The sequence below is a fragment of the Schistocerca gregaria genome, chromosome 7, assembly GCF_023897955.1.
Source record: "Schistocerca gregaria isolate iqSchGreg1 chromosome 7, iqSchGreg1.2, whole genome shotgun sequence".
NCBI classification, from domain to species: domain Eukaryota; kingdom Metazoa; phylum Arthropoda; class Insecta; order Orthoptera; family Acrididae; genus Schistocerca; species Schistocerca gregaria.
In genome coordinates this window covers 98,998,440-99,024,402 of record NC_064926.1, presented here as the reverse complement: position 1 = coordinate 99,024,402, position 25,963 = coordinate 98,998,440, and the positions used below count along the sequence as shown (strand labels likewise).

The 25,963-nt window shown below is 43.1% G+C and overlaps 2 protein-coding genes across 4 annotated transcripts in view; one reads left to right on the top strand and one right to left on the bottom strand.

Moving 5' to 3' along the window:
* Positions 1 to 12,626, top strand: part of LOC126281894 (myrosinase 1-like) — a 63,497-nt gene extending 50,871 nt beyond the window's left edge. The window contains exons 9-11 of the mRNA XM_049981212.1: positions 2,182 to 2,316; positions 2,409 to 2,515; positions 12,414 to 12,626. Coding sequence (XP_049837169.1) covers positions 2,182 to 2,316; positions 2,409 to 2,515; positions 12,414 to 12,552 — 381 coding nt within the window. The 3' untranslated portion in view covers positions 12,553 to 12,626. The remainder of the gene's footprint in view (positions 1 to 2,181; positions 2,317 to 2,408; positions 2,516 to 12,413) is intronic.
* The window catches only part of LOC126281893 (myrosinase 1-like), a 114,590-nt gene continuing 94,997 nt past the window's right edge, over positions 6,371 to 25,963 (bottom strand). For 2 of the 3 annotated variants that reach the window (XM_049981210.1, XM_049981211.1), the window contains exon 12: positions 6,371 to 6,400. The gene's annotated coding sequence lies outside the window, so the exon portion shown is untranslated. The remainder of the gene's footprint in view (positions 6,401 to 25,963) is intronic. The other variant, XM_049981209.1, reaches the window with a different exon arrangement.

Here is a 25,963-nt window from a genome sequence, read left to right as displayed (position 1 = left end):
TTTCGGAGCCGAAGGCCCACTCGTGTACCCTTGATGACCGCACGACACAAAGCTTTACGCCTCGCCTGGGCCCGTCAACACCGACATTGGACTGTTGATAACTGCAAGCATGTTGCCTCGTCGGACGCGTCTCGTTTCAAATTGTATCGAGTGGATGGACGTGTGGGGTATGGAGGTAACCTCGTGAATCCATGGGCCCTGAATGTCAGAAGGGGACTATTCAAGCTGGTGGAGGCTATGTAATAGTGTGGGGCGTGTGCAGTTGGAGTGATATGGGACCCCTGATACGTCTAGATACGACTCTGACAGGTGACACGTACGTAGCCATCCTGTCTGATACCTACATCCATTCATGTCCATTGTGCATTCCGACGGACTTGGGCAATTCCAGCAGGACAATCCGACACCCCAAACGTCCAGAATTGCTACAGAGTGGCTCCAGGAACACTCTTCTGAGATTAAACATTTCTGTGGACCACCAAACTCCCTAGACATGAACATTACTGAGCATATCTGGAATGGCTCGCACTCTTACGGATTTATGGACATCCGGGTAATTTCCTCCACCACTAGTTCAGGCATTAGTAGAGTCCACGCCACGTCTTGTCGCGGGGACCCTACACGATAGGTGTACCGGTTTCTTCAGCGTATAATACGCTAGTCGCTCGGCAAAACATTGGAATATTCATCAAAATCCAGGTTCGACCAATCGTAGGGCCTTTTAGTTATGGCTCTCTTTACAAAGGCTTTCGTATGCTATACCTGGTTCATCGCTACAGCCACGATCGCATTCGGTTCAAGTCTCCGTCCTGTCATCCAGATTTAAGATCTACTTGATTTCCCTGAATTGTTTCAGTCAAATACTTGAAGGGTTACTTTGAAAAGGGCATGGCAGATTTTCTTCCCCATCGTTTGGTGATGTTCTCCATCTTTTATGACGGCACTGTCGACAGGACGTTAAAATCTAATCTTGCTTCCTTCTCTCCTATCTTCTGCTAGTATTTCTTTCAACAATAGTTTTCCAAAAGTATTACTTAGTCAATGGGCCTTAAAGGACAAGAGACTCAAGTTTAAAAATTAGATACGAACTATGTAAAGAATCAGACCTCCTGACAACGAAGCTCTAACAAAAGAAAAAAGGAAAGAACTGAACATTTATAGCTCTGGTAATAAAATTTAACAAAGCAATTTAGAACATTGCATTATAATTAACTACGCTGGTGAACCGATTGGTTAGGTTAACCCTTTGACTACCACCAGGACGTATGTGTCCAACAAGAGGTTATCAGAAAACCATTTGGAATTTGTTGCATGTCATTGCTATTTATGGGTGTCCCACAGGTAGAGGAAAGCCTACCAATGGTTAGTGGAATTTCTATAATTACAGAGTGCACATGTAGCTTGTTTTGTCTTCAAGTTTCATCGTTAACCCTCATCGGCGTATTGTCACACCGAGTTAGTTTGCTCCTGCAAATAGGCAAACCAGATACCAGATTCGCAAAGCGGGCCTTTGTGCTTTCCCGGATAAATCGTCTCAACGACTCGCACCCACGATTTGACGCTTGCCATATCACAAACGACACGCATATTGAGCACCTTTAGCGTGAATACAATCTTGGAGAAATGCTCTGTCCTCTGATGTGTGTATCTTCTCGGAATGTAGTTTTTGTATAGTCTACGTCTGAAATCCTGGAGGTATTTATGAACAATGGTGTACGTTCTACCCTCTCTCCTCCCCAACCCCGCCCTCAAACCCCTAGAAAACGAAACGGTGGGAAATATTCTTTTCATATTGTTACGTCTGACTAAGAATTAATTAAAATAACGATACATCAATGTTCTTGAAATAAAATTTGTAATCAAAGAGATAAGACGATGGTGGATGCCTGATACTTGTGACACTATAAAATGAAGTGGAAAAACAGTGATGGGGATGTCTCTGATTTAGCCGTGCTTGGGCATATTATCTGGATGATTACTTTTAACGTTCCTCTGTGGATACCTGTTTTATTAAAAGGACGTATGGTGTCACGGGAGTGAGGAAGAGAAATTTCACAGTGCGCATTATGTGATGTTTTCTACATTCGAATAACTGTTTTGCAAACACGGTTTCTTGTGATGTCCAATACTTGAAAAACATTTTTCATATAAGTTATGTGCCTTCATTTTCTCGTGTTCCAGTACTATCCTTCGGGATTCCGCGACTTACTGAACTGGCTCGTTAAAGAATACCCTGGTTATCCAATCTTTGTGACAGAAAACGGCTGGTCAAATACTGGTGGTCTTAATGACACCGACAGAATCGAGTACTTTACGGTGAGTTACGCTTATTACCTTCGGAAAGAGCAAACGTTAGTAGTTTACTTCCTTGAAATGAACTCCTTAATGGATTTAAATATTCATTACAGTCGTACCTGACGGCTCTTCTACAAGCCATCCACGTTGACGGTGCTCCTGTGATTGGCTACACCTGCTGGAGTCTCATGGACGATCTCGAGTGGATCGACGGATTTACGTAAGTCCTTGTGCACGTTCAAGTTTCTTTTCGTTTCCTCTTAATCAAGACTGAAAAATCGATAAAGCCATTAATTGATCACGAAAATGTGTTCTGAAGCTTTAAGTATTGATGACACGAACATACAAATTATTAAAACCGTCGCCGAATTTATTAAGCCATTTCTTAAAGGGAACTTCAGTTTAGTTTTCGTTAGCCGTAACACTTCGTCTTGACTGGAAAGAAAACCTAATTCAACGTAAGCAGACAAATAATAACCGGAAATTCTTATCCTAATTATTAAAAGTTTTAGATCATATTACTCATGAACGTCTACTGGAATATCTTAAGATTTATCACATCTACGATAAATGTCTATCAGGCTTCTAGAAAGCTATTAGGATAGCAGATAAATTGATCAAAGTGACTCAAGAGTTTAGACATCCCACAGACTGACGGGGGAGAGTAGTTTCTCTCCTTGATTTCACTGAGGTATCTGGCACCGATGATTTTATTATCCTAATTTTGAAAACGACACAAACGAGTTTCTCAAACACTGACTTCGGAGGTACAACCAGAAGCACAGAAAGAAACATCAAAAAATCGATTGTGGATTGTCAAAGTACGAATGTGCTCTGAGGGGTCTGTTTGGGTACATTCCTCGCTTCGTTTATTTTCCCTCTTTATACAAATATTACATGGTCTTTGTTATTACCACTTGTCTCCTATCCTCGTTGGACAACCCACTCTCAGGAGTACCGTAGAGTTCAGGATTTTCTCCGTTTGTTTTGTCCTTGTGAATCAATGATCTTACCTGTTTTAATATGACTCTCCTCTTGCTGATATGCAGTATTATCGAACTGCCAATAATGAATCACCTAATAAGTCACGTTCGACTTATCACGCATGAATGGTATACTGTGTTCACCATCAATACTCCTACAACACATGGTTCTCAAATTAAACCAACTCCATGTAACAGTGAATGCTTACCACAAATATGTAACTTCCAGTCACTGTTGTCCATCTTATGAATAATTAGCGTGGATACGATCGGAAAGGTGACGTCAAATTTCACAAGCATTCTTTTCTTCATTCAAGGTTCTTAGTCACTGGACTCTCCCTCACTTGTCGCGTATCAAATACCTACCATCATTCCGTAATTCCAGCATAAGAACTGGTACTTCCAGCATCTGTCTTGAGCGTAGGTATAGCTCCAGATCTTTCTCCATGTCACTCTCTCATTACCAAAAGGATATAATATCTCCACAACATAAATGGAAATTACACTGATATGTAGTTTTATTACACCACCTATCATTAACTAGGAATAACACCCGTGTCTTTCCTTACAGATGCGCTTGTTCTGGTTAGTGGACAATCCGTGGCAGCTGTTTGCAGAGATCCACACCCCACATCATTCCATGTTCTTCTTTTCTGTGATAATGGCGTATACACTTGATCGGTTTTCTTGCCCGTGCTGGTTTCTCGGTGAAACTGGCTGCATATGACTAGACTTTAACATCATTGTGAAATACCTTCAGGCATACACTTTAGGTGCGGATGTCATACCTTTCTGCGTTACCGATGTGCATCATCTTGGTATGCTTCTAAATCGCAACTAAGAAGGCCGTTTTTCGCTCACTCACCTAATTTTACACGTATTAAATAACAAAGTAACATCGGTGCTTACATTTTGTGACACGTAGAGGTATTTGACTGAGTGGTTTATAATATCCTAATAGATAAACACTCATATCTAAAAAAAGTATGAAGTTGTATTTAATAAATCAAACAATGTAAGCAATTAGTGTGAGTGTGCAACAACGTAAGCGAAGAAATTACACGTATAATTTTTTTCCGACAACTGAGCAGTTCATCTTTAGTTGTTTGTTTGGTAACACACTGTTTCAGGAATCTTTTGCTATTGTAGCTCATTAGCATGTTTGTGAGGTGAAGCTTATTAAATTCTCTGTGTTTTGGTAATTGAAGTAAATGTTACCGTGGTAACAACAAAACTGCAGGTTCACTGCAGACTCAACGCTCACAACACTTCTGTGAAAAAAAAAGAAAAAGAAAAAAAGTTTAGTCCGGGGAAAATAAATCACGACTACTGCAGCAATTTAGACGGTATTCTGTAACCCAGTATATTTTTTAAAATGAACGATTGGGACTAAAACTTGCCAAAGGTAGCAGGCAAATTTCAGGCCTAAAGTGTCACAGTTAAAGAACTTTTACGCCAGTTATCAAGGTCACCATATTCAGCGATTACAAATCCACTATGGATTCTCATACAATCGACCCTTCCGAGTGACGACCTCACGAATAGCCTGCTAGTGCTAGCTTCTCTACGCAGATGGGTTGTTACGGAGATACCAGTGTGGGAAGCGCCAACTCTCATAGTCGTGTTTGCTTTCTCTGAGTGGATTTGTCGCGTGGAAATACAATTTGTTCAGCGCAACATAAATAGTTAATTACGTAATCATAAACTTTAAAGAAAATCTGTATATGAATAATTTATTTAAAGTTCAAAGACAATACAAATAATGAAACAGTTTACACTGTACATAACATGTAGCATGCCATTTACTGCCAACAACTTCAGTTTCGTAACAACAGTGAAGCTGTATAATGCGCGGCAAATATGAGAATGACGCGGAAATTTCCCTCAGTAAACGAACATTAACGTCTGCAGCTCCAAATTGAGGCTTTCTAGAAACATTTGTTGCCACTGACGGCGGATCCGTAGCATATACAGTAAAGAATATGGTCACTCATTCCACCTTCAGAGCAAAACGCCATGACCAGATGCCACAAGTGTTTTGGCAGTAAGGCGGTCCATGTATCCATGGGCGTTCCCAAACGGTCTCAGCTGTGACAAATCGACCAAGGCAACACAAGCAGCGAAAGGAGGCTGATTGTTTACATTATCGCGCTGTTTGTATGTATGTGACGCACGAGCGAGTAAACCGTCGTTACATTAACAGTACAGATGCAAGTGTGCTGCCGCACAGAGAGAGCGATGCTGTGCCAGTGGGTGCACCTCGCCTTACTGCAGACAGCAGGTCTTACATTGCAACATACATTAAAAGTGAAATAACAACTGACTTGGGTTTCAGTCCAAAGTTCAGATGGAGGTTTGTACTAGCAAACGTCATTGAGCCGATCTCTAGAGCGGCTTACATTCACCATCAATGACTGGAAATAAACCTCCTTAACTGTGGAATAGATCATGATGGGTTTTATGTCTGCTTGGAGTGGCAAACATAAGTTGGAATTGGTAGCAGGACATGACCGGGCTGAGACGCAAGATCTGATGGCTGAGAAAAGATTAGTCTCAAAGTAAGGCACCAGCGATCAGGAAGATTACTTATCTTTATTCTCCACACAGAAGCAGGCACCGTCTGTTGTTCTCATAGCAAGTAGCTACCTAATTAAGTTCACAATACCATTCACAAATCCACAGTGCAATCCAAATCGTCACTAAGTTCTAAGCCCGAGGTTGTCATATAAGATCTATACACTAACACTTCGATATTAACACAGGAAGCAAGCAAGAGCAAGTGGCCGAGGGGTCAGTTTGTTTTTCCTTTATTGTTATTTTTATACCTGTACAATCAGGTAGGTTGGCAGCGGCATGCTACGCCGCTCTTCAGCCTTAGAGTTGACAATGATATAACACAGAAAGAAGATCCAGAATGAACATGGTGATGGGCAAAAAATAGTGGACACAGAAATACAAAAAAACACGGATCCGTTCACACTCGATGATAACGGTACTGACAACATGTTGACACGGCGCACATAACTGACGAATTCGACAGCACAGGTGAACGTATGAGCGTGATGGCGGACACTAAAAAGCGCAAAACGACGGCACACACGCGCGAAGCTGATGACGATGATCTCCAGCGCGCGAATGTCCACATAGCGTGTACGAGTCCGGGGACCTGCCAAGAGGGGAAGAAGGGGGAGTGGGAGGGAGAGGGGCGAGCAAGGACGCCAATGGCAGAGGAGACGGTAGCAGGAACAGAGGAAGGGCTGGAGGGGAAGCCCGGGGGAGGAGTGGGGAGAAAGGGAAGAGGGAGGGAAGGGGGAGAGAAGGGAGAGAGGGTGCCCAAAGGGAGCAAATACAGGAAGAGGGAGGGAGGATCAAAGTTGGTAGGAGGGGTAGATGGAGGGGAGGAGGGCATCATCAGGGAGGGGGAGCTGGCGCAAGCCACCTTGGGAGAGGGTGTGGAGAGTGGAGAGATGGAGAGCAGGTTGGACATGGAAGTACAGGCCCAGCAGCGGACGGGGGCGGGAGAGGATGGGAGAGACCAACGGGTGAGGAGGATCGAGTTTGCGGGAGATGTAGAGGATCCATATCCGGTGGCGTCAGGTCTGTGCTCCAGTTATATCTCGTGACCACAGAGGGAGCTGCAGGCAAGAACTATTGAATGGCGCGACGTCTTTCAGTCGGAGATAACGCCATGAGCCTCTGGCGGCCTCGACGTGAAGCTAAGGCCTACCACCGCGCATGTGCAGCTGGGCTGAGGGATGGCAGGGCGCGCGTGATTCGGTTAGGTCCGTGGACATAGCAGTGGGCAATGATGTGTCTGCCTCCATAGCTGAGCATTTAGTGTGGCAGAATGCCATGCGAGGGGCCATGTTTGAGTTTCCCTTGGAGACTGGTTGTTGTGTTGTCTCCGTCATCATTTTATCCTCAGCGACATCTAAGTTTCCGAGGTGGCGTCACCTAAAAGGACTTTGCACCAGGCTACCAGTCTACCCTTTGGGATGCCCTAGCCACAATCATTTAATTTTCCATTTCAGGTGCTCACACGTAAAATAGGCAAAATACAATCGCGTCACGCCACAATTGTGTTTTACCAGAGTGCAGACAGGGAGTTATCGGTCGCTGAGCACGGTGCACCATAATATGATGACGCCTTGTCAACCAGTCTTCCAGCAGCCACGGAAATTGCCACCGACCGTTTTTCTGCGGTAAAAGCAGAATTTGAAGAAATGTTACAAACGGATAACATATGCAGAACCAACATTACTGTTGTCTGACTGTGGTTTTAATGCACGTACCATCCCAGACTGCTGCCCCATCCCTAATATATGGTATGTATTAGCCGTAGCTGTAATTTTTATCGTCATTGTCTGTAAAAAGGCTCATAACCATATTTCTGTGGCTGATGAAAGCATCCCCCATACCGCAGTAATAACACATTTCGATCTTTCTTTCTAGTCACGCCATTTGGAGTAAACGGTGCCATCCAAATATGACAGTGTTTTGTAGATGAAGTGAACAGAATTTTTGTTTCACCTATTTAGATAATCCTTTGGTATTTTTCCAGTCACCAGCATTACACAAGAAGCACTTCAATGCCGTGTTCAACGAGATACGAAAATATGCTTTGGTAGAGAATGAAACAAAATGTGTTCTGCGCAGAAAACAGGTATAATTCCTCAGCCACATGGCTTCTGTTGTCAGTATTTGTACACTCAGGGAGAAGAGAGAGCTCCTTAAAAACACCTGACGTCCAACAGATTTTCTGCAACTAAGAACATTCCTAGGAATCGTTGACTTCAGCTGATGACACCTACCACGAGTAGCAGAGACACAGGCACCTCTCACTTCATCACTGACAGATAACAGCGCTATGGGCAGACGTCGCCTGCCATGGACGCCGCATATGGAACATGCATTTGAAAAAGTAGAAGAAAACTTACAAAAAGCAGTGCTCTTGTCTCATACGGTCCATAATGCGACGTTAGCAGCAATGGCAGGTGCTAATCAGCACGAGATAGCCGCAGCACCATCAAGACGCTAACAAGTGTGGAAATCCTTACATTTATTTTTCCCAGAAATTGAAAGAACTACAAACTAACTGTAATGCATAATGTTGCTTAGACACATGTACAAATTTTACAAAATGCATAACACTGTGCTGCTTGTCGTAATGTTATTTATTCTGCTTAATTCTTAAACCATCATCAACGGCAGAAAAAGTATCACAGATGTATCACATGCCATATATCCTTTGACATACATAACTACTGAAAACGATAATTGCCAATAAAAATGAAAAATTGTAGCACGATTAAAAAAGATGCTCCACTGACAAAAGGACAACACGTGATGTATAGCAATACAAGTCAAAGAAAAATGGAGTGCATACGACTGACACACACTGGCCATCTATGAAGCTATGTGGCACTTCCGCCGTTACACAAAAGACAGACCATTTCCAGTCTATATAGACGATAAACCAATGTGTTCGCTTGTAAGGTACTCAAGGAGAGTTCTTGTCGTCGATAACTTCGCCAACTAGAGTTAATTAGTCAATTCAGGAAAGGCGTAAGTCACATAAGAGGGGCACAAAATGTGTGAGCGTGTGGGGTTGCTATTCTGTCATTCTGCGCAATGGATTAATCTGAGATGTACACTTTACCCTGTGGCTCCTGCAAGATGCAATTTCCACCCCCACACTACTACAGAAGTCAGACGGATGTTCCTCACGTTCTAAAGAGAAATGCCTGAAAAACTTTCAGCAATAAATATTTTCTGGAGTCGTCCACTGTAAGGAAATGATACAAAAATTCACAAAATTTCTTACGCAACTAGTGGGATACTTGGGTACTGGCGTAATGCTAGTTAGTGTAAGAATAACATGAAACTACCGAAAATTATTATTTATCTTGCTAAAATTCTGAGAAATCACAATGGCACCTTTAGTTGTGAACTGAACAATTTCCGGGTTATTTTCCGGGTTCTTTTCGGAATGTGAAGTTACCTCTCAAGGACAGGATTCGCTAATGAAATTTCTATACAAAGTTTAAGATTGTTATTGACTTGCCAGAATGGCTGAGAGCCGTGCCTACTCAACTTGAATAATTAGCCATTAGAATGTTGCTAGATACGGTGGAGGCTGTTGCGTGTGAAATGCAGTGAAGTGTACTGTTATGGAGGAAATATGGCGCTCGCAAGAGCTGTAGCTCACAATACCATAAGCTGCAATGACTCCTGTCTGCGCCGCCCACTGCTGAAAAATAAAATTGACTTTCACCAATCAAACTCTCCCTACACCTTGATGAAGTGTCCACCGTGATGCCACTCAAAAATTCGCTCGCAGGCGTTTAACTATAACTCTGTCTATTCACACCGCACAATAAGTGTGGCGCCAACACAATGAACAACAGTTAATCGCAAAGACTCAACATAGAGTCGCACTCTGAGTTGCTTTCGACAGAGGTGCTCTCCCAGTGAAGTACTGAGTAGAGACTTGTTCCTTGCTCTTTGAGTACACGTATGAGCGCACACGCTCTCGTTATGTGTTCTCTCTCCAAGAGCGACAACAGAACGGCCCCTGTCCACGCCAGACATGAAGCGGTATATCTTTCGGTCTCTTCCATTACTCCTTCAGCTCAAGTGATCAGAAATATCGTCTACCAATCAGCATTGCTCTTCTAAATCGGGAGAATGACGTTTCGTTTAAGGCGACCAATACAGACATCTGTAGCGTCGGCGTTTGGCGTTTGCTGTCTCCCTGTGAAAATCTCTGAAACTGCGTGCTATATTTGTAAAGAATGCGTAGGTTGGGTGCTCCCACACACTGTAGTGGAATTTGCTTTTAAGCCAAACACGGGGTCGCTCTCCCTTTCACTAGGGCATACCCTGGCCACTCCACGGGCGGTCCCCGGCTGACATAGATAGCTCCCTGTGAAAACCTCTGAAGGGACCGGCGTCCTGCCGTGTGGTGTTTTCCTCTCCCAAACTAAAACCTTTTGTGACCATCGTGTCTTGAATGTGTGTGTGTACCCCAGCTTCTAGTATTTCGACCATGGTGCGCTTATGTGTTATTTGCATACTGTCTACATGAATTCATACAACATTGATTTTATGTTATCGAGTTTGGGTTCGAACGAAGCGTCTTGATGTGCAGAATATGATTGTGAGGGCGGAATATGTAAGCAATGAAGGTCAGGAGACCACGACTTCTTGCAAATGTAGTCACTGATTTTTTCTCCGGGATTGGTGCCATTGCTTGTGCAATAAATTACAATTAGCTGAGTGCAGCGCAAGCCACAGGCAAAATGTGACCCAGCAGTAAGAAAAACGACGACCGCCAGTGGTCGAGAACGTGAGCGACATATAGAAAGTGCAAAATTGGCGGAATATACATAAGCCAGTGGTGGAATTGCCAGAACCAAGAGACTGTTTCTCCCACGTGCGTACACGAAGATTTTGTGGGCCTGCTTGCAATATCCAAAGAGTATCGGTGTACATTTACGTCTGTTGTTGACAGATACACTCTTTGAGTGGAAGCGACGCCAGGCAGTGGTATCTCAGCGGAAACAGCAACAGGAACATTTTTAATAACTGGACTAACGGTTGCGGCTGTCTAGCTCATGTCACTACGGATGAAGGGCGACAATTTGACTGGAGGCTATTTCTCGAACGCCACCAGAGCTCGGACGTATGACGTCAAAAGCCGCGCTTAGGAATGTACCAAGGTAACAGCTGGACCGCCACACAGCTTTCAGATCAGACATCGATAGCGGAAATGGTTTATGGGGGACATTGCACTTCCCGTCGGAGTTTTTCCGGTATAACAGCTGTCAGTTGAACCATGGCTACCGTTTTTATGGAAACAAGTCAAGATACAAATCTCTAAGCTGTGCTCTTCGCGAGCACCCAGCCACGGAAATCAGAAATTTTTCATCCACAACGACCTTAAAACTTGCTCCCATGTGATGCTAAGGATAGATGTAGTACGCCCACCGTTACGACCGCCATCATTTAGACCTTCCTTAAATGCGATGAACATATTCCGCAAATAATGTGCAACGACAAACTACTAACGGTATCGCTAGAAGCCAACACCAGACGGGAAACCTGGGACTCCACATCAACGGTTTCAAACCAACCCTCCAGTTGGGCTGGTCAGTCAACCCGTGTCACGCAGAAATACCCGCACAGTGTGGGCAGGAGGTGTGTGCGTGTGGGTAGGGGGGGGGGGGGGGGGAGGGGGCTAGGGCTACATGGGAAACATCGACTTTGGATAATAATTTAAAGTGCCAACGTTACATTTTCTCTTTGTACTTTTTGACAGTTCTTTGTTTACTTACGTTACGAGCGTATTACTATTACCGCATGTTTTTTACACAGGAATCTTATAAGATCTCGTTGTTCTTATACTAGTCCATATACAGGTACGTGGTGCCCAGTGCATCAGTTCTTATATCAAGGTGATCCGTATCATACTTCTTTACGAACTTTTCCCAAACTATTTGGGTTGTGTGAGTTTTTCGTTAAAATGGTTACGCTCATACTTAGTACTGTTTGGAACAGAATTTCATTTTTTCTATTCAGTGAAACCTCTTAAAATGTGGTATGGAGTCCAATTGTATCTGTTTTTATACCACAGACGCGCTGATAACACTCACATGAGGGTTCCTCAACGTCTGGCTACCACCAAGTTATTCTGTTTTTCTTTTTCTTTTTTTTTTTTCGTTGTGTTGATGGCTTGGTGGTTTTTGACCGGCTGAGTCTCCGTTGTGTGCACAGGCGCCCACACTTCACCATTCGTCCTTTCCCTCTGGCGCGTCTGCGCCTCTCTAACACAGAGCGACTTTCTCCCTGCTATCCTACATCTATTGGTACGTCACTTTAGGTATACAAGAAACCTAAGCATGGTCTCGTAATTTTCTATTCGTAATACAACCCTATCCACGTAACTTCCAGCACTTATTAAAAAAATCGCATTTACACTGTCACTTAGAAATTTCAGTATACACAAAAGCATCGAGAAAATTATCGTATATAAAAGTAATCTGTCACAATAAACTAGTGTCAAGACTGTACGTAAGTAGTGCTAGAATCAGCACACTTGTCTGTCAAAGCCTTACCAGTTTTAAATGTTTGCAGCAAGAAATTCGGGCTGTACGAGGTGGATTTCGACAGCCCGAACAGAACCAGGACGCCAAGGGCCTCTGCAGCTTTCATGTCGGAGATCTTCGAGACTAAGGAGCTGCCTCAGGAATACTTCCGCTACAGTCTCCCCTGAACTACAACTTATCTTGGTCTGCTCTTTATATGACTTTCTGTACTGCAAAATAAAGAACTTTGGCTAACTCTTAATCATTGACGTTCTCTCCTTGTGTGGTAGCGATTGCAATCCGCAGAATCACAGCAGTTCGTTATTGAGACCTTCATATAGCTTTTGCATTTCTGTTTTGAGACAATCTGAGTTCTGATCCCATGTTGCTCATCTGCACATAGTTCTTAAAATTTTACTTTATGAAATGCTTTAAGATAACGACTCCATCGGAAACGGAAAGCAGTGGATTACGCCTGTCAAGAAATTAAAGTCCAAAGTACTAAATTTTCCGTACGTTTACATTTAAAAAATTCCTTAGTAAGCTTGAAAACCAGGTAACACATGTAGTAGTAACTGTAAGGATCTGAACTCCCACATTAATCGTACATACAGTTCTATGTAATGACCTGATACAGGGACAGATGAAGCCTGACACATCATTATTCCACAAAGGAATAAAACATAAAACATATTAAACATGAATGGTACGCCACAGATCTTACGAAGAAAGTACGCTGAGAGCCTAAGATAAACTTTTACATTACATTCGTTGTACAAAAATGTTCAAATGTCTGAATTTCTAAGGGACGAAACTGCTGAGGCCATCGGCCCCTAGACCTACGCACCACTTAAACTAACTTTTACTAACTTACGCTAAGAACAACACACCCACCCATGCCCGAGGGAGGACTCGAACCTCCGGCGGCAGGGGCCGCGCAGTCAGTGACACGGTGCCTCTAACTGCGTTCGTTGTACACTGATTGCACATGCATTTCAATATAATTCCATTTGCAGAGTTTGTAAAATCCACGCAAACATAAGAAACGCCACTGAATTGTAAAATTTGAGTAAACCTAGCACTTCGGCGTAATATTAGGAACAACGCTGACGTTCAACAAACGGACAGTGCAGACAAAGACAAGTGAAACACGAGCACTGAGCAAAGCTTGATTGAGCGAGAAACACATGAAAACTCGTCACTCAGTATCTAGAAATCCGATGCAGCTTTAAGCCCGGTGTCACAGCTTTATGAAACACGGTGCGTAACGAAAGTAATACAGCAATCACATGTGCTGTGAAGTGGCATAAGCTGAAGTCGCATATATGTCTCGTCTGCAATGGAAATTCCTTCCAGACAGATTTTACAAACGACAAAACATTAAATTACAAGTAAATAGTGTGGAAGAGAGGTAGAAAAAAAAGGAAGCGACTTAGAATGTTGAAACTACATCAGTAATTGACTAATCAGGTGCTCATGGGAGATAAGACCGCTTTGAGTGTCACAGTCTACAAATCTCACCAAGTATGCTCTGCAGGCACCAGCGCCGGCCATTGTGGCCGAGTGGTTTTAGGCGCTTCCGTCCGGAAACGCGTTGCTGCTACGGTCGCAGGTTCCAATCCTGTCTCGGGCATGGATGTGTGTTTAGTCCTTAGGTTGGTTAGGTTTAAGTAGTTCTAAGTCTAGAGGACTGATGACCTTTAAGTCCCATAGTGCTTATAGCCATTTGAACCATTTGCGGGCACCAGCAGTTCAGTGCAGCTTTCAAGAAACGGCGAAATTAGAATACTTCACGCACAAAGCACGATAACAGCGACATGTGCTAGAAAGTAAGTCGTAGGAGCAACTGGGTACTAAACACAGAAACATTTGTATCTACCACTGACCCACATCCGCACCGAACTACTCGGCCTAAAATAAGTAGCAGAGTATCTCAGATGGCGGAAGTTAAAGTTTAACGGTTGCAGAAGAATTTCAGGGTCAGAGCAGGTAGAAGGCGACAGCAAACCCTTTTGTAACAGAAGCCGTTATCTGACATAATATCAGTGATGAGCAAGCGAAAGTGTGTGATATACCCTGAAATTCTCGGTATAACATATCTTGTACCTAGAATATAATTAACCCAAGCGAGCTGTTCGAAATGAACAGGAATAGCTCAAAAAACTTTAAATTCTTGTCCACACCTAATTCCATTAAACACCATTTTTCTCATACTTACTGGTTAATGTGTATTGATTGCCTTCACAGATAAATGTAAGTAAATTAAATCAACCACACCAGAAATACTGCAGTTTCATTACTATTTTAAGGCATTAAACTTCGCTGCCCCCCCCCCCCCCCCCCGAACCATCGATCCTTATCGAATTGGGAAGCCTTTTGTGTTCCAACGATACAGATAGCCGTTCCGTAAGTGCAACCACAACAGATGGGTGTCTGTGGGGAGGTCAGACTAACCCATCGTTTCTGAAGATGAGTAGCAGTCTTTTCAGTAGTTGCAGGGGACATACTCAGGATGATTGACTGATCTGGCCTTGAACTTCTGCCATCTGGCCTTGCTGTGTTGGAACTGCGAAACGCTGAAAGCAAGGCCAACTAAAACATTTCTTTTTTTACTGAAGGCATGTAGCTCTACCGTGTGGCTTAATGATGATGTCTTCCTTTAGGGTTAAATATTTCGAAGGGAAAATAACGCCTCATTTGCATCTCTGGACGGGGACTACTCAGGAGAATGTCATCACGTCAAAACAAAACTGGTATTCTAAATGTCGGAACGTGTGATGTTAGAACCCCCAACTCAATAGGTGCGTTAGAAAATTTAAAAGGGGAGGACGATAGGTTAGACCTAGTGGGAACTAGTGAAGTGCTGTGATATGGAGAACAAGACTTCTGGTCCGGTCCGTACAGAGTTGTCCAAAGAAAACTGGTGGTAATGCAGGAGTGCCCGTAATAATGTGTAAGAGAATAGGAATGCGGGAAAGCTACCATGCATAGCATAGTGAACGCATTATCGTAGTCAAAATAGATAAGAAGTCAAGAAGCGAAGAAGGAAACGGGTTAATGACAGAACTAGTTCGGCAAATGATCAAGAGACTGAAAGAACATATGATTAGATGAAGCAAATTATTAAATAGTTAAGGGAGACAAAAATTTAATCGTGATGAAGGACTGGAAAACGGTAGTAGGAAAAGAAAGAGAAGAAAATAGAGGGAGAATGTGGACTGTGTAAAAGGAATGACAGGGAACATGCCAGGTAGAATTTTGCACAGAGTATAACTTAATCATCGCTCACTTGGTTTAAGAGTCATGAAAGAACGTTGTACGCGTGGAAGAGATCTGAAGACAGTGGAAGGTTTCTGACTTATTGTTAAAATAGATTTTGAAACCAGACTTTAAACTGGAAGTTCAAGCGACAGATGTGGACTCTGACCATAAGTCACTGAACGGCGGATTAAAAGCAAAGAAATTGCAGAAAGGTATAGTGATATAGATTTTGGACTGAGATAAACTGAAGGTACTATAAATTGTTAAGAGTTTTGCAGGAAGCATCAGACAACATTGGACTGAACGGGGGAAAGGAGTACACTCCAGACGAGACAGTAGCTTTAAGAGGAATTAGGAAGGCAACAGAAGACCACACGGGTAAATAAGCACCGTGTACTAGAAATCACTGTGCAATACAGGAAATACTGAATTTAACTGACAAAAGGAGGAAATACAAAAATGCAGCAAATAAAACAGGCAAAAGGGGAATACAGCCGTCTAAAAATGAAACTGGTAAATAGCGCAAAATGGCTAAGCAAGAATGTCTGGAGGATAAATACAAGGTTGTAGAAGTATGTATAAATCGGGGAAAGGTAGATGCCACCAACATGAGACTAAAAAAGACCTTTGAAGAATGGAGAAGCGACAGCTGTACGAATATGAAAAGTTCACATAATAAGCTAGAAGTAAGCAAAGAAAGGAAAGCGAAAAGTTGGATGCAGTGCATATAGGGTATATATAAGGAAATCAAACTGGAGGAGAATGTTATAGATGGAGAAGAGGAAGTAGCTGAAGGTGAGATGGGTGGTACGACACTGCGAGGATAATTTGACAGAACACTGAAAGACCTAATTATAAGCAGGGACCAAGTAATAGACATTCCTTCATATTTAGTAAGATCCATGGAAGAGCAAGTTGTGACAACATTATTCAATCCTGTATGCAAGATATACGAGATCTGGGGAATACCTTCAGACTCCAGGAAGAATGTAATAATTTCAGTTTCAAAGAAGGCAAGTTCTCGCAAGTGTGAATGCCACCGAACCATCCGGTTAGCAAGTCATGCCTACAAACTATTAACATCAATTATTTACAGAAGAATGGAAAACTGAAAGAAGCCGGCCTCAGGGAAGATCAATTTCAGTCCCAGATAAATATAGGAACAAGTGAAGCAATACTGAACCTAAAACTAATTCTAGACGATATGTCGAAGAGAGGCAGATGTAATTAGTGAAACAAGGGAGGTTCCTGGAACAATTTGAATATAAAATTCATATCAAATTAATTATGTAATTTAATTAATTGATCAATTAATTAACAACACCACTTTATGATGTCATGATATTTCTCCAGGCGCCACGTAGGTCCCCTTCAGGAAACTTCGAGTCCCCTCCCCTCCCCTACACTCCCCTCCATCCCCTCCCCTTTCGCCTGGAAATGGCATAAATTTTGACGGTAAATTCGAATTTACTAGCGGGAATTTCAAATTTTGTGTATTCACCTTGAGGTCCACAGACTAAATGACCTATTTCACAGCATCAATGCCAGAGGACCTTGTTGATCCTGCCTCATTCCCCCCCCCCCCCCCCCCCCCCTTCATCACTTCCCCTCCGATCCCCACCCTACCCTCTCCCCCCCACTTGGAAACTGGAGGGAAAAGAACTCGGTCTGTGTTGTGCTGCCGCATTGGACTAACATAAGTCTTTATTATTTTGAACGCAGAGGACTATATTGCTTATTTAAGTAATTTGAGTTACCATTGATCGAGCACTAGGTAGTATCTCCAGCAAGTTTCATCAGTAACTGCTAGTCGTGAAGTGGATATTTTCGCTATTAGTCCAGCTCTGGATAGTTGCTCCGGCCAGCACAGCCAATAGTCCTGTGTGGGAAGATAGGTGGTGGTTGTTGTTGTTGTGGTATTCTGTCCAGAGACTGGTTTGATGCAGCTCTCCATGCTACTCTATCCTGTGCAAGCTTCTTCATCTCCCAGTACCTACTGCAACCTACATCCTTCTGAATCTGTTTAGTGTATTCATCTCTTGTTCTCCCTCTACAATTTTTACCCTCCACGCTACCCTCCAATACTAAATTGGTGATCCCTTGATGTCACAGAATATGTCCTACTAAGCGATCCCTTCTTCTAATCAAGGTGTGCCACAAATTTCTATGCTCCCCAATTCTATTCAGTACCTCCTCATTAGTTATGTGATCTACCACATTTCGAAAGCTTCTAATCTCTTCTTGTCTAAACTATTTATCGTCCACGTTTCACTTCCATACGTGGCTACACTCCATACAAATACTCTCAGAAACTACTTCCTGACACTTAAATCTATACTCGATGTTAACAAACTTCTCTTCTTCAGAAACGCTTTACTTGCCGTTGCCAGTCTACAGTTTCCTCTCTACTTCGACCATCATCAGTTATTTTGTCCCCCAAATAGCAAACCTCATTTACTACTTCAAGCATCACCCGATTTAATTTGACTACATTCCATTATCCTTGTTTTACTTTAGTTGATGTTCATCTTATATCCTCCTTTCAAGACACTGTCCATTCCTTTTAACTGCTCTTCCAGTCCTTTTCTGTCTCTGACAGAATTACAATGTCATCGGCGAACCTCAAAGTTTTTATTTCTTTTCCATGGATTTTAATACCTACTTCGAACTTTTCTTTTGTTTCCTTTACTGCTTGCTCAATATACAGATTGAATAGCATCGGGGAGAGGATACAACCCTTTCTCACTCCCTTCTCAACCACTGCTTCCCTTTCATGTCCCTCGACTCTTATAACTGTCATCTGCTTTCTGTACAAATTGTAATTAGCCTTTCGCTCCCTGTGTTTTACCCCTGCCACCTTCAGAATTTGAAAGAGGGTATTCCAATCAACATTGTCAAAAGCTTTCTCTAAGTAGACTATGCTAGAAACGTAGGTTTGCCTTTCCTTAATCTGTTTTCTAAGATTAGTCGCAGAGTCAGTATTGCCTCACGTGTTCCAACATTTCTATGGAATCCAAACTGATCTTCCCCGAGGTCGGCTTCTACCAGTTTTTCCATTCGTCTGTAAAGAATTCGTGTTACTATTTTGCAGGCGTGGCTTATTAAACTGATAGTTCGGTAATTTTCACATCTGTCAACACTCGCTTTCTTTGGCATTGGAATTATTATATTCTTCTTGAAGTGTGAGGGTATTTCTCCTGTCTCATACATCTTGCTCACCAGATGGTAGAGTTTTGTCAGGGCTGGCTCTCCCAATGCTATCAGTACTTCTAATGGAATGTTGTCTACTCCCGGGGCCTCCATTCGACTTAGGTCTTTCAGTGCTCTGTTAAACTCTTCACGCAGTATCATATCTCCCATTTCATCTTCATCTACATCCTCTTCCATTTCCATAATATTGTTCTCAAGGACATCGCTCCTGTATGGACCCTCTATATACTCCTTCTACCTTTCTGCTTTCCCTTCTTTGCTTAGAACTGGGTTTCCAGGTGAGTTCTTGATATTCATGCAAGTGGTTCTCTTTTCTCTAAAGGTCTCTTTAATTTTCCTGTAAACAGTATCTGTCTTAGCCCTAGTGATAAACGCCATTTTTCACTTCCTGTCGATCTCATTTTTGAGGCGTTTTTATTCCTTTTTGCCTGCTACATTTATTGCATTTTTGGATTTTCTCCTTTCGTCAATTAAATTCAATATCTCTTTTGTTACCCAACGATTTCTATTAGCCCCCGTCTTTTTACCTACTTGTTTCTCTGCTGCCTTCACTATTTCATGTCTCAAAGCTACCTATCCTTCTTCTATCGTTTTTCTTTCCCCCATTCTTGTCAATGGTGCCCTATTGCTCTCCCTGAAACTCTCTAAAGCCTCTGGTTCTGTCAGTTTATCGGGGACTCATTTCCTTAAATTCCCACCTTTCTGCAGTTTCTTCAGTTTTAATCTACAGTTCATAAACAATATATTGTGGTTAGAGTCCACATCTGCCCCTGGATATGTCTTACAATTTAACACCTGGTTCCTAAATCTCTATCTTACCGTTCTACAATCTGTCTGACATCTTCCAGTATCTCCAGGTTTCTTTCATGTATACAACCTTCTTTCATGATTCTTAAACCAAGTGTTAGCTATGATTAAATTGTTCTCTCTGCAAAATTCTACCAGGCAGCTTCCCCTTCCATTGCTTACCCCCATTCCATATTCACCTACCACGTTTTCTTCTCTTCCTTTTCCTACTATTGAATTCCAGTCACTCATGACTATTAAATTTTCGTCTCCCTTCACTATCTGAATAATTTCTTTTATATCATACATTTCATCAATCTCTTCGTCATCTGCGGAGCTAGTTGCATATAAACTTGCACTATTGTGGTAGGCGTGGACTTCGTATCAATAATGCATTCACTACGCTGTTTGTAGTATCTTGCCCGCATTCCTATTTTTTATTCATTATTAAACCTTCTCCTGCACTACCCCTATTTTATTTTGTATTTATAGCCCTGTATTCACCTGACCAGAAGTTTTTATCCTCCTGCCACCGAACTTCACTGACATTCCATACTCCGTTTCGTAGAATGCCAGTTTTGTTTCTCTTGATGACAATGTCAAAAAAATGGTTCAAATGGCTCTGAGCATTATGGGACTTACATCTGTGGTCATCAGCCGCCTAGAACTTAGAACTACTTAAACCTAACTAACCTAAGGACATCACACACATCCATGCCCGAGGCAGGATTGGAACCCGCGTCCGTAGCAGTCGCACGGCACCGGACTGAGTGCCTAGAACCGCGAGACCACCGCGGCCGGCATGACGATGTCCTCCTGAGTAGTCGCCATCCAGAGATCCGTATGGGGGACTATTTTACCTCCAGTCTATTTTACCCAAAAGGACGCCATCATCATGTAACCATCAGGGGCAGGGGCATGCACTCAAGGGCAAAGCTATTGTCCTCATTTGATGGGCAGGTACTTAAACTATTGTTCTGTTAAGTGGTTTTTCATGTCGCTTAACCTATTGTTCCTCCATCCTCTCCCACTCCCCTCACCTCTCAGGAAACCCTCCACCCCTTGTTGCTACGTGTACACTTTCAGGTCTGAGTTATTGGAATAGGCCCCCTCTCTTATCAGTTTGATTGACTACTTAATTACATTGATCAATTAATTAACCTCTCTGGTGGGAAAGTACCACGCCCCCGCCCCCTTGGTGGGAAGTTCAAATTCCATCAGAACAATGCAACCTCTAATAACCTAAGAAAATGGCGGGAAGATAAGTCACTTGGGCTATCTCCACTAAGCTAAGTCATCCGACCGCCACTCTTCCTACGTATTGGCGCGAAGTTGCAATATTGAAGGGAACACAGTTTAATTCGACTGTCTCCACTAACCTAAGAAAATGGTGGAAAAGAAAGAGAGCTTGTGCTACCTCTACTAAGTCACCTGACCACCAGCTCTTCCTAGGGATTGGTGGGAAAGGACTCGACCTGTGCTGGACATAAGTTTTCATTTTGCATCCTCCAGTCTTTATTTAAACAATTAGAGGCCGTACCGTCATCCAGTGTTTTCGCCAAGAGGTCCAGACTCCAACTGACCTAGTACACAGTAGCGCTATCAAAGAGCGCTGTCGTCCCTTCCATGAGGTGATCCAGGATTGCGGTCTGGAGGTAGAGAGGAGAGGAGGCGTCTCATAACAGAAAATTCAAGGGTATGTTGTTTATTTCTAAAAAAAAAATCAGTTTGTAGGGGTTGGATTTGTCTTGCTCATCATTCTCTGCTGTTTGGAAACATGTAGCTCTTGTAACAAGTAATTACACGGAGCAAACATGTTACATTACCTAATGTTTGGCACTGTACTCTGCGTGTCATATCCTAATGTTCTGTTAAGTGGTTTTCCATATCACCCCCATTTCCTTAAACTATTGTACTGCCCTTAATATCGAGTAATTATTTATGTCCTCCGACCATTTTATGGTACACTTTTCGAATTTCACCTGCTTTTGAACACAATTTCTGCCACATTCTTCTTTGTCACCCTTCCCCTTAAACTACTGTAATTGTTCTGCACTTAACCTGTTATTCTGCTCCATTTCACCCACTCACGCACCTCCCCCCCCTTAACTATTGTACCGCTAACACCACGTTAATATCAAAATTCATGAAAATTAATTAAATCGTTGCTTTTCATAGGTATGGGTTAGTTTTTCTTAATTCGCAGCATCCTATTGGTCGGTGAAATCGATGGAATACAGTTAAAATAGACGCCAAAAAAAACACATCCCACCACTCGGCGCCCGACGCCGCCACCGCCCCCACCGTAGAAGCCGCCGCCGCCGCCGCCGCCGTCGCCGCCGCCGCTGCCTCCGCCCCCGACCTCAGCCCGGCCACGTCCACAACAGCATTGCTCTGGCGTCCATGGACCACCCTCCCTCAAGCTAGCGGGTTAGGGCTGTAGCAACCAGGCTGCTCACAGTGACCCGATTCCGCAGCGTCTCCTCCTCTGCCGTCACGTCCTCGCCAAACACTTGAGGTACACCACACACCCCTGTCCACCTCGACACAGAACTTCAAGGCACGCTCACCGATCCCATATGCGAAACGCCTCCAGGCAGCACCTGTGTTTGCCGTTTCTCTCACTATACCTATGGATACTGACGTCACGGACCGCACTGTAGAAACCTGTTCCAGAATAGCACAGGTTTCTTTCTCCCTAGCGATCCTAACAGAACTTACGAGATGCCCCAGCGTGACTGACACCTCGTCGAGAAACATTCGTCTGGTGACTCACCATCTAAATGGTTCCTAATGTTATTCTGACATCACATGGTTATGAAAAAAAAAGAACTGAGCCGATCTCTCGGACATTGTATAGTGTCCCAGAAATAGTGCCGGTTTCTTGGTGTCTTGACTTGTATGCACGGAAATTCTTGCCCTAACAGAACATGTTTACGAAAATAGCGCGGAATAACGCCGAATGCATTCTTCTTCATGGTCCTACTGTGGTATCCCGTCCATCATGTGTTACTGTTCCTGCTTTCAACATACACAAACGTTCTCACTGCCAAAAGTCTGTGCACGCTCTCGAAAACACTGTTACTCATAAAAGCATTCTTGTTGCTTGGAAAGAGAGAACTTTCTAAGCACAGATGGGGCTTATTCATAACAATTACCACAAACAGAATTCGAAGCACTGTCATACAGAAAAGAAAAAAAAAATGCCGGAATTTTCGGTATCCTACAGCTACAGGTCTGGAAATGTCGTAATGCTACGGTGGCGGCTCAGTGACAGCATTCCTGCCAGGGATGGATGGTCTGCTTCAACCTGTCTTTTGAATAGAGCATTACGATTGTATTTTGTACAGATCATCATATTGCACTGCCAATTAAACCCTGCAATGTGCCCCACATATAGTCAAATACAGAAAGACTCTTACTCAATTACACTGCTCGCCCACTGAGGACAGGAGCTTGAATATTAGAGCGTGAAACCAATCTCCAACCCAGCAATGTATCACCACGTACCATCTCGATGTAGTAAACATACAAAATCGCCTCTTTTACATCATTTGTACATATACCACGAAGACAGACAGCATTGTATACACTCCTCGCAGCACTAGATATCCCCCTGCGAGGTCGGTGGTCATCCGTACCCAGCGGGTGACCAGAGAGTGCCCTCAGCGGACAGACGTCACTTTCAGAACTTTTCTACAAATTCGGGTTTGGTCCCCCCCCCCCCTCCCTCCCAGCACAAATGCGTTACTTTTTCTGGTCTGGACATGCTTCCCTGCTTGCTTGCTTTCTACAGTCATTTCCAGACTCTGGGATTACAAGAACAAATATATTTTCGTATGGTTTGCACACAGCTGCATCCTACAGATCGCTTGCGCAACATAATTCTCAAGTTATAGACTGGAAATTATTTCTCTACAAACCCGAAACTTTAGCGAGGTGGAGAGTGCTGTAGACCACTGACTAACTAGAAACTTGTCCCGCCTGTGAAGAAATTTACGCGAGGACTCGAAAGAAATAGAGGAAAGTGATATTTCCACTCACGAATACCGACGTCGGTGATTTATAATTTGTAAGGTCAGCTAAGGTGTTTCTCATGTCTAGAGAAACAGAAAAAATTATTTTTCACCCGCTAAATGCACACACCACAATCGACCTTCTCTGAAGTAAATAATGGCGCGAAATGTACAGAAGCAGTCAACTGAACAATCTACATGGGAGTGAATAACGTCCAGCACAAACGCAACTTCATATTCAATATTCTCAAATTTCCACGCGACCACGAAAGCTATCCAACATATACTAAGTATTAGTTCGCTATTCGGTCGTCTAGAGGACAACATGGTTAAGTCATCTATATTCCTACACTCCAACAGTCCTCTCCAGTCTGACAGTTCCTACCGTTAACGGGAAACGTGAATGATTCACGCACAGATCACCTACGCTGCATGTATAGGCAGAATCATCATCCCAAGAAACCACCCTTATATATATTTTAAGCCTTTACTTACAACTAAATGTTAGGATTGCAGTCTCAATTGAATGATGTTCGACAATGAGCGAAGTATCGGAAATTCACCCTACTGAGGGCAGTGGCTATGGAAATAGAAATATCTAGAACATCATTATCACTTTAGATACTCTTCCATCTGCTATCACAGTATTCCACAGTCATCTCCTTTGCATGTGTCGGAACACAAACACATACTTTATAAGTCTGATGCTTAGGGTGAACCTATCACCCATCCCCTACTACTACTAATGTGGTACTTCACCAGTAAATGATTCCAGACGATACAAAATAATACTGGGAGAGAATCAGCTATGGGTGGACAGTTTTTCTTGCGAGTTTTACCACTGTGTCTTAGAAAGAAAGTCGTAATCGGCCAGATGTTAAAAAACCCGATAGCAACAACTACTCTATGTTACTGTCACAAGCGTTCTTGGTTATACAGGTGCACAAAAGTATCCATGTTAAAAACTATACTGGCTTTATAGATCGAGGAATGGCATTACCTCCGAAAGAATTGGTTTTTCTGGAAAAATACCAAGACGGTGATCGTAGGAGCGTGTATTATAACAGCATTGTGGTTATACATAGCCCACGATGCACCCTCGTAATAAAATTATCAAATTTTGAAAGTGATTCAGCTAAGGAGCCTGGTATGGAACAGGTATTTGCAATCCCCTCACGCCGCCGTCACTAGGTATTTTTCCAGTATTTGTAACGCATTCTGTCCCTATGCAGTGTCATATTTCTGGCACTTCCATATCTCGAAACGAGTCACCTTTCTCGAACCTATCTGTTACAGTAAAATTCCAACGTGATTTTAGTCAGTCCTTACACATCCTGCACCAGCCGCGGTGGTCTAGCGGTTCTAGGCTTTCAGTCCGGAACCGCGCACCTGCTACGGTCGCAGGTTCGAATGCTGCCCCGGGCATGGATGTGTGTGATGTCCTTAGGTTAGTTGGGTTTAAGTAGTTCTAAGTTCTAGGGGACTGATGACCTCAGATGTTAAGTCCCATAGTGCTCAGAGTCATTTGAACCATTTTGAACACATCCTGCAGCTGCTCCCATTCCTGCAGCTTTGCGCACGTGATCGAGCTCTACATTTAAACTCATCTGTCAATAGTCATGGAATAGCTGATGACTCTACGTTACGTTTCGACTGATTCATCAAATTGCAGTCACGTACGCGATCACTGTCTCGGTGCTATGCACCAAAACTTTTTCTCAAACTCAAACAAGCGATGTCGGTCAGTCGTTATGTGGTAACCAACAGCGTGCCAGTGGACGAATCGGATGGAAAAGACAACATCGATGTACTCTAATAATAAGCATCACAGCAGACAGTGTGACCAATTATAGCAATTTTACGGTAATTTCAACACTGACCAATGATGGGAGAGCATGTTTCCTAATTTCAGTATCATAGCTAAACCACCCCTTCTCCGCCTTGAGAGTATCATTGCAAACGTGGATAGATGACTGTGCAGTACATCCATTCATTGTTAATTATCGAACACATACAGCATCAAAGTGTATCAGACAGTGCTCTACATATTTCTTAACACCTCTAGCATAGTGCTTAATTTACGCTCCATCTCTCTGCGCGTGGGAGTCACAAAGCATTCTCGCTATCTTAGGGTAAAATTAGAGAGTGAAAGACCCTCCTCACACTGTCATTGACCAGATCGCCCTGCAGCACCGTTAACGATTTAATTTGCAACCGACCAGAAGTAGGCCGCTACATGCCACGTCACGTGAATGAATGGAGCTAGCCCAGTCCTCATCCATCCAAGTAAACCAGATTTACCAAGATGAGCCCATGTCGAGGAGGT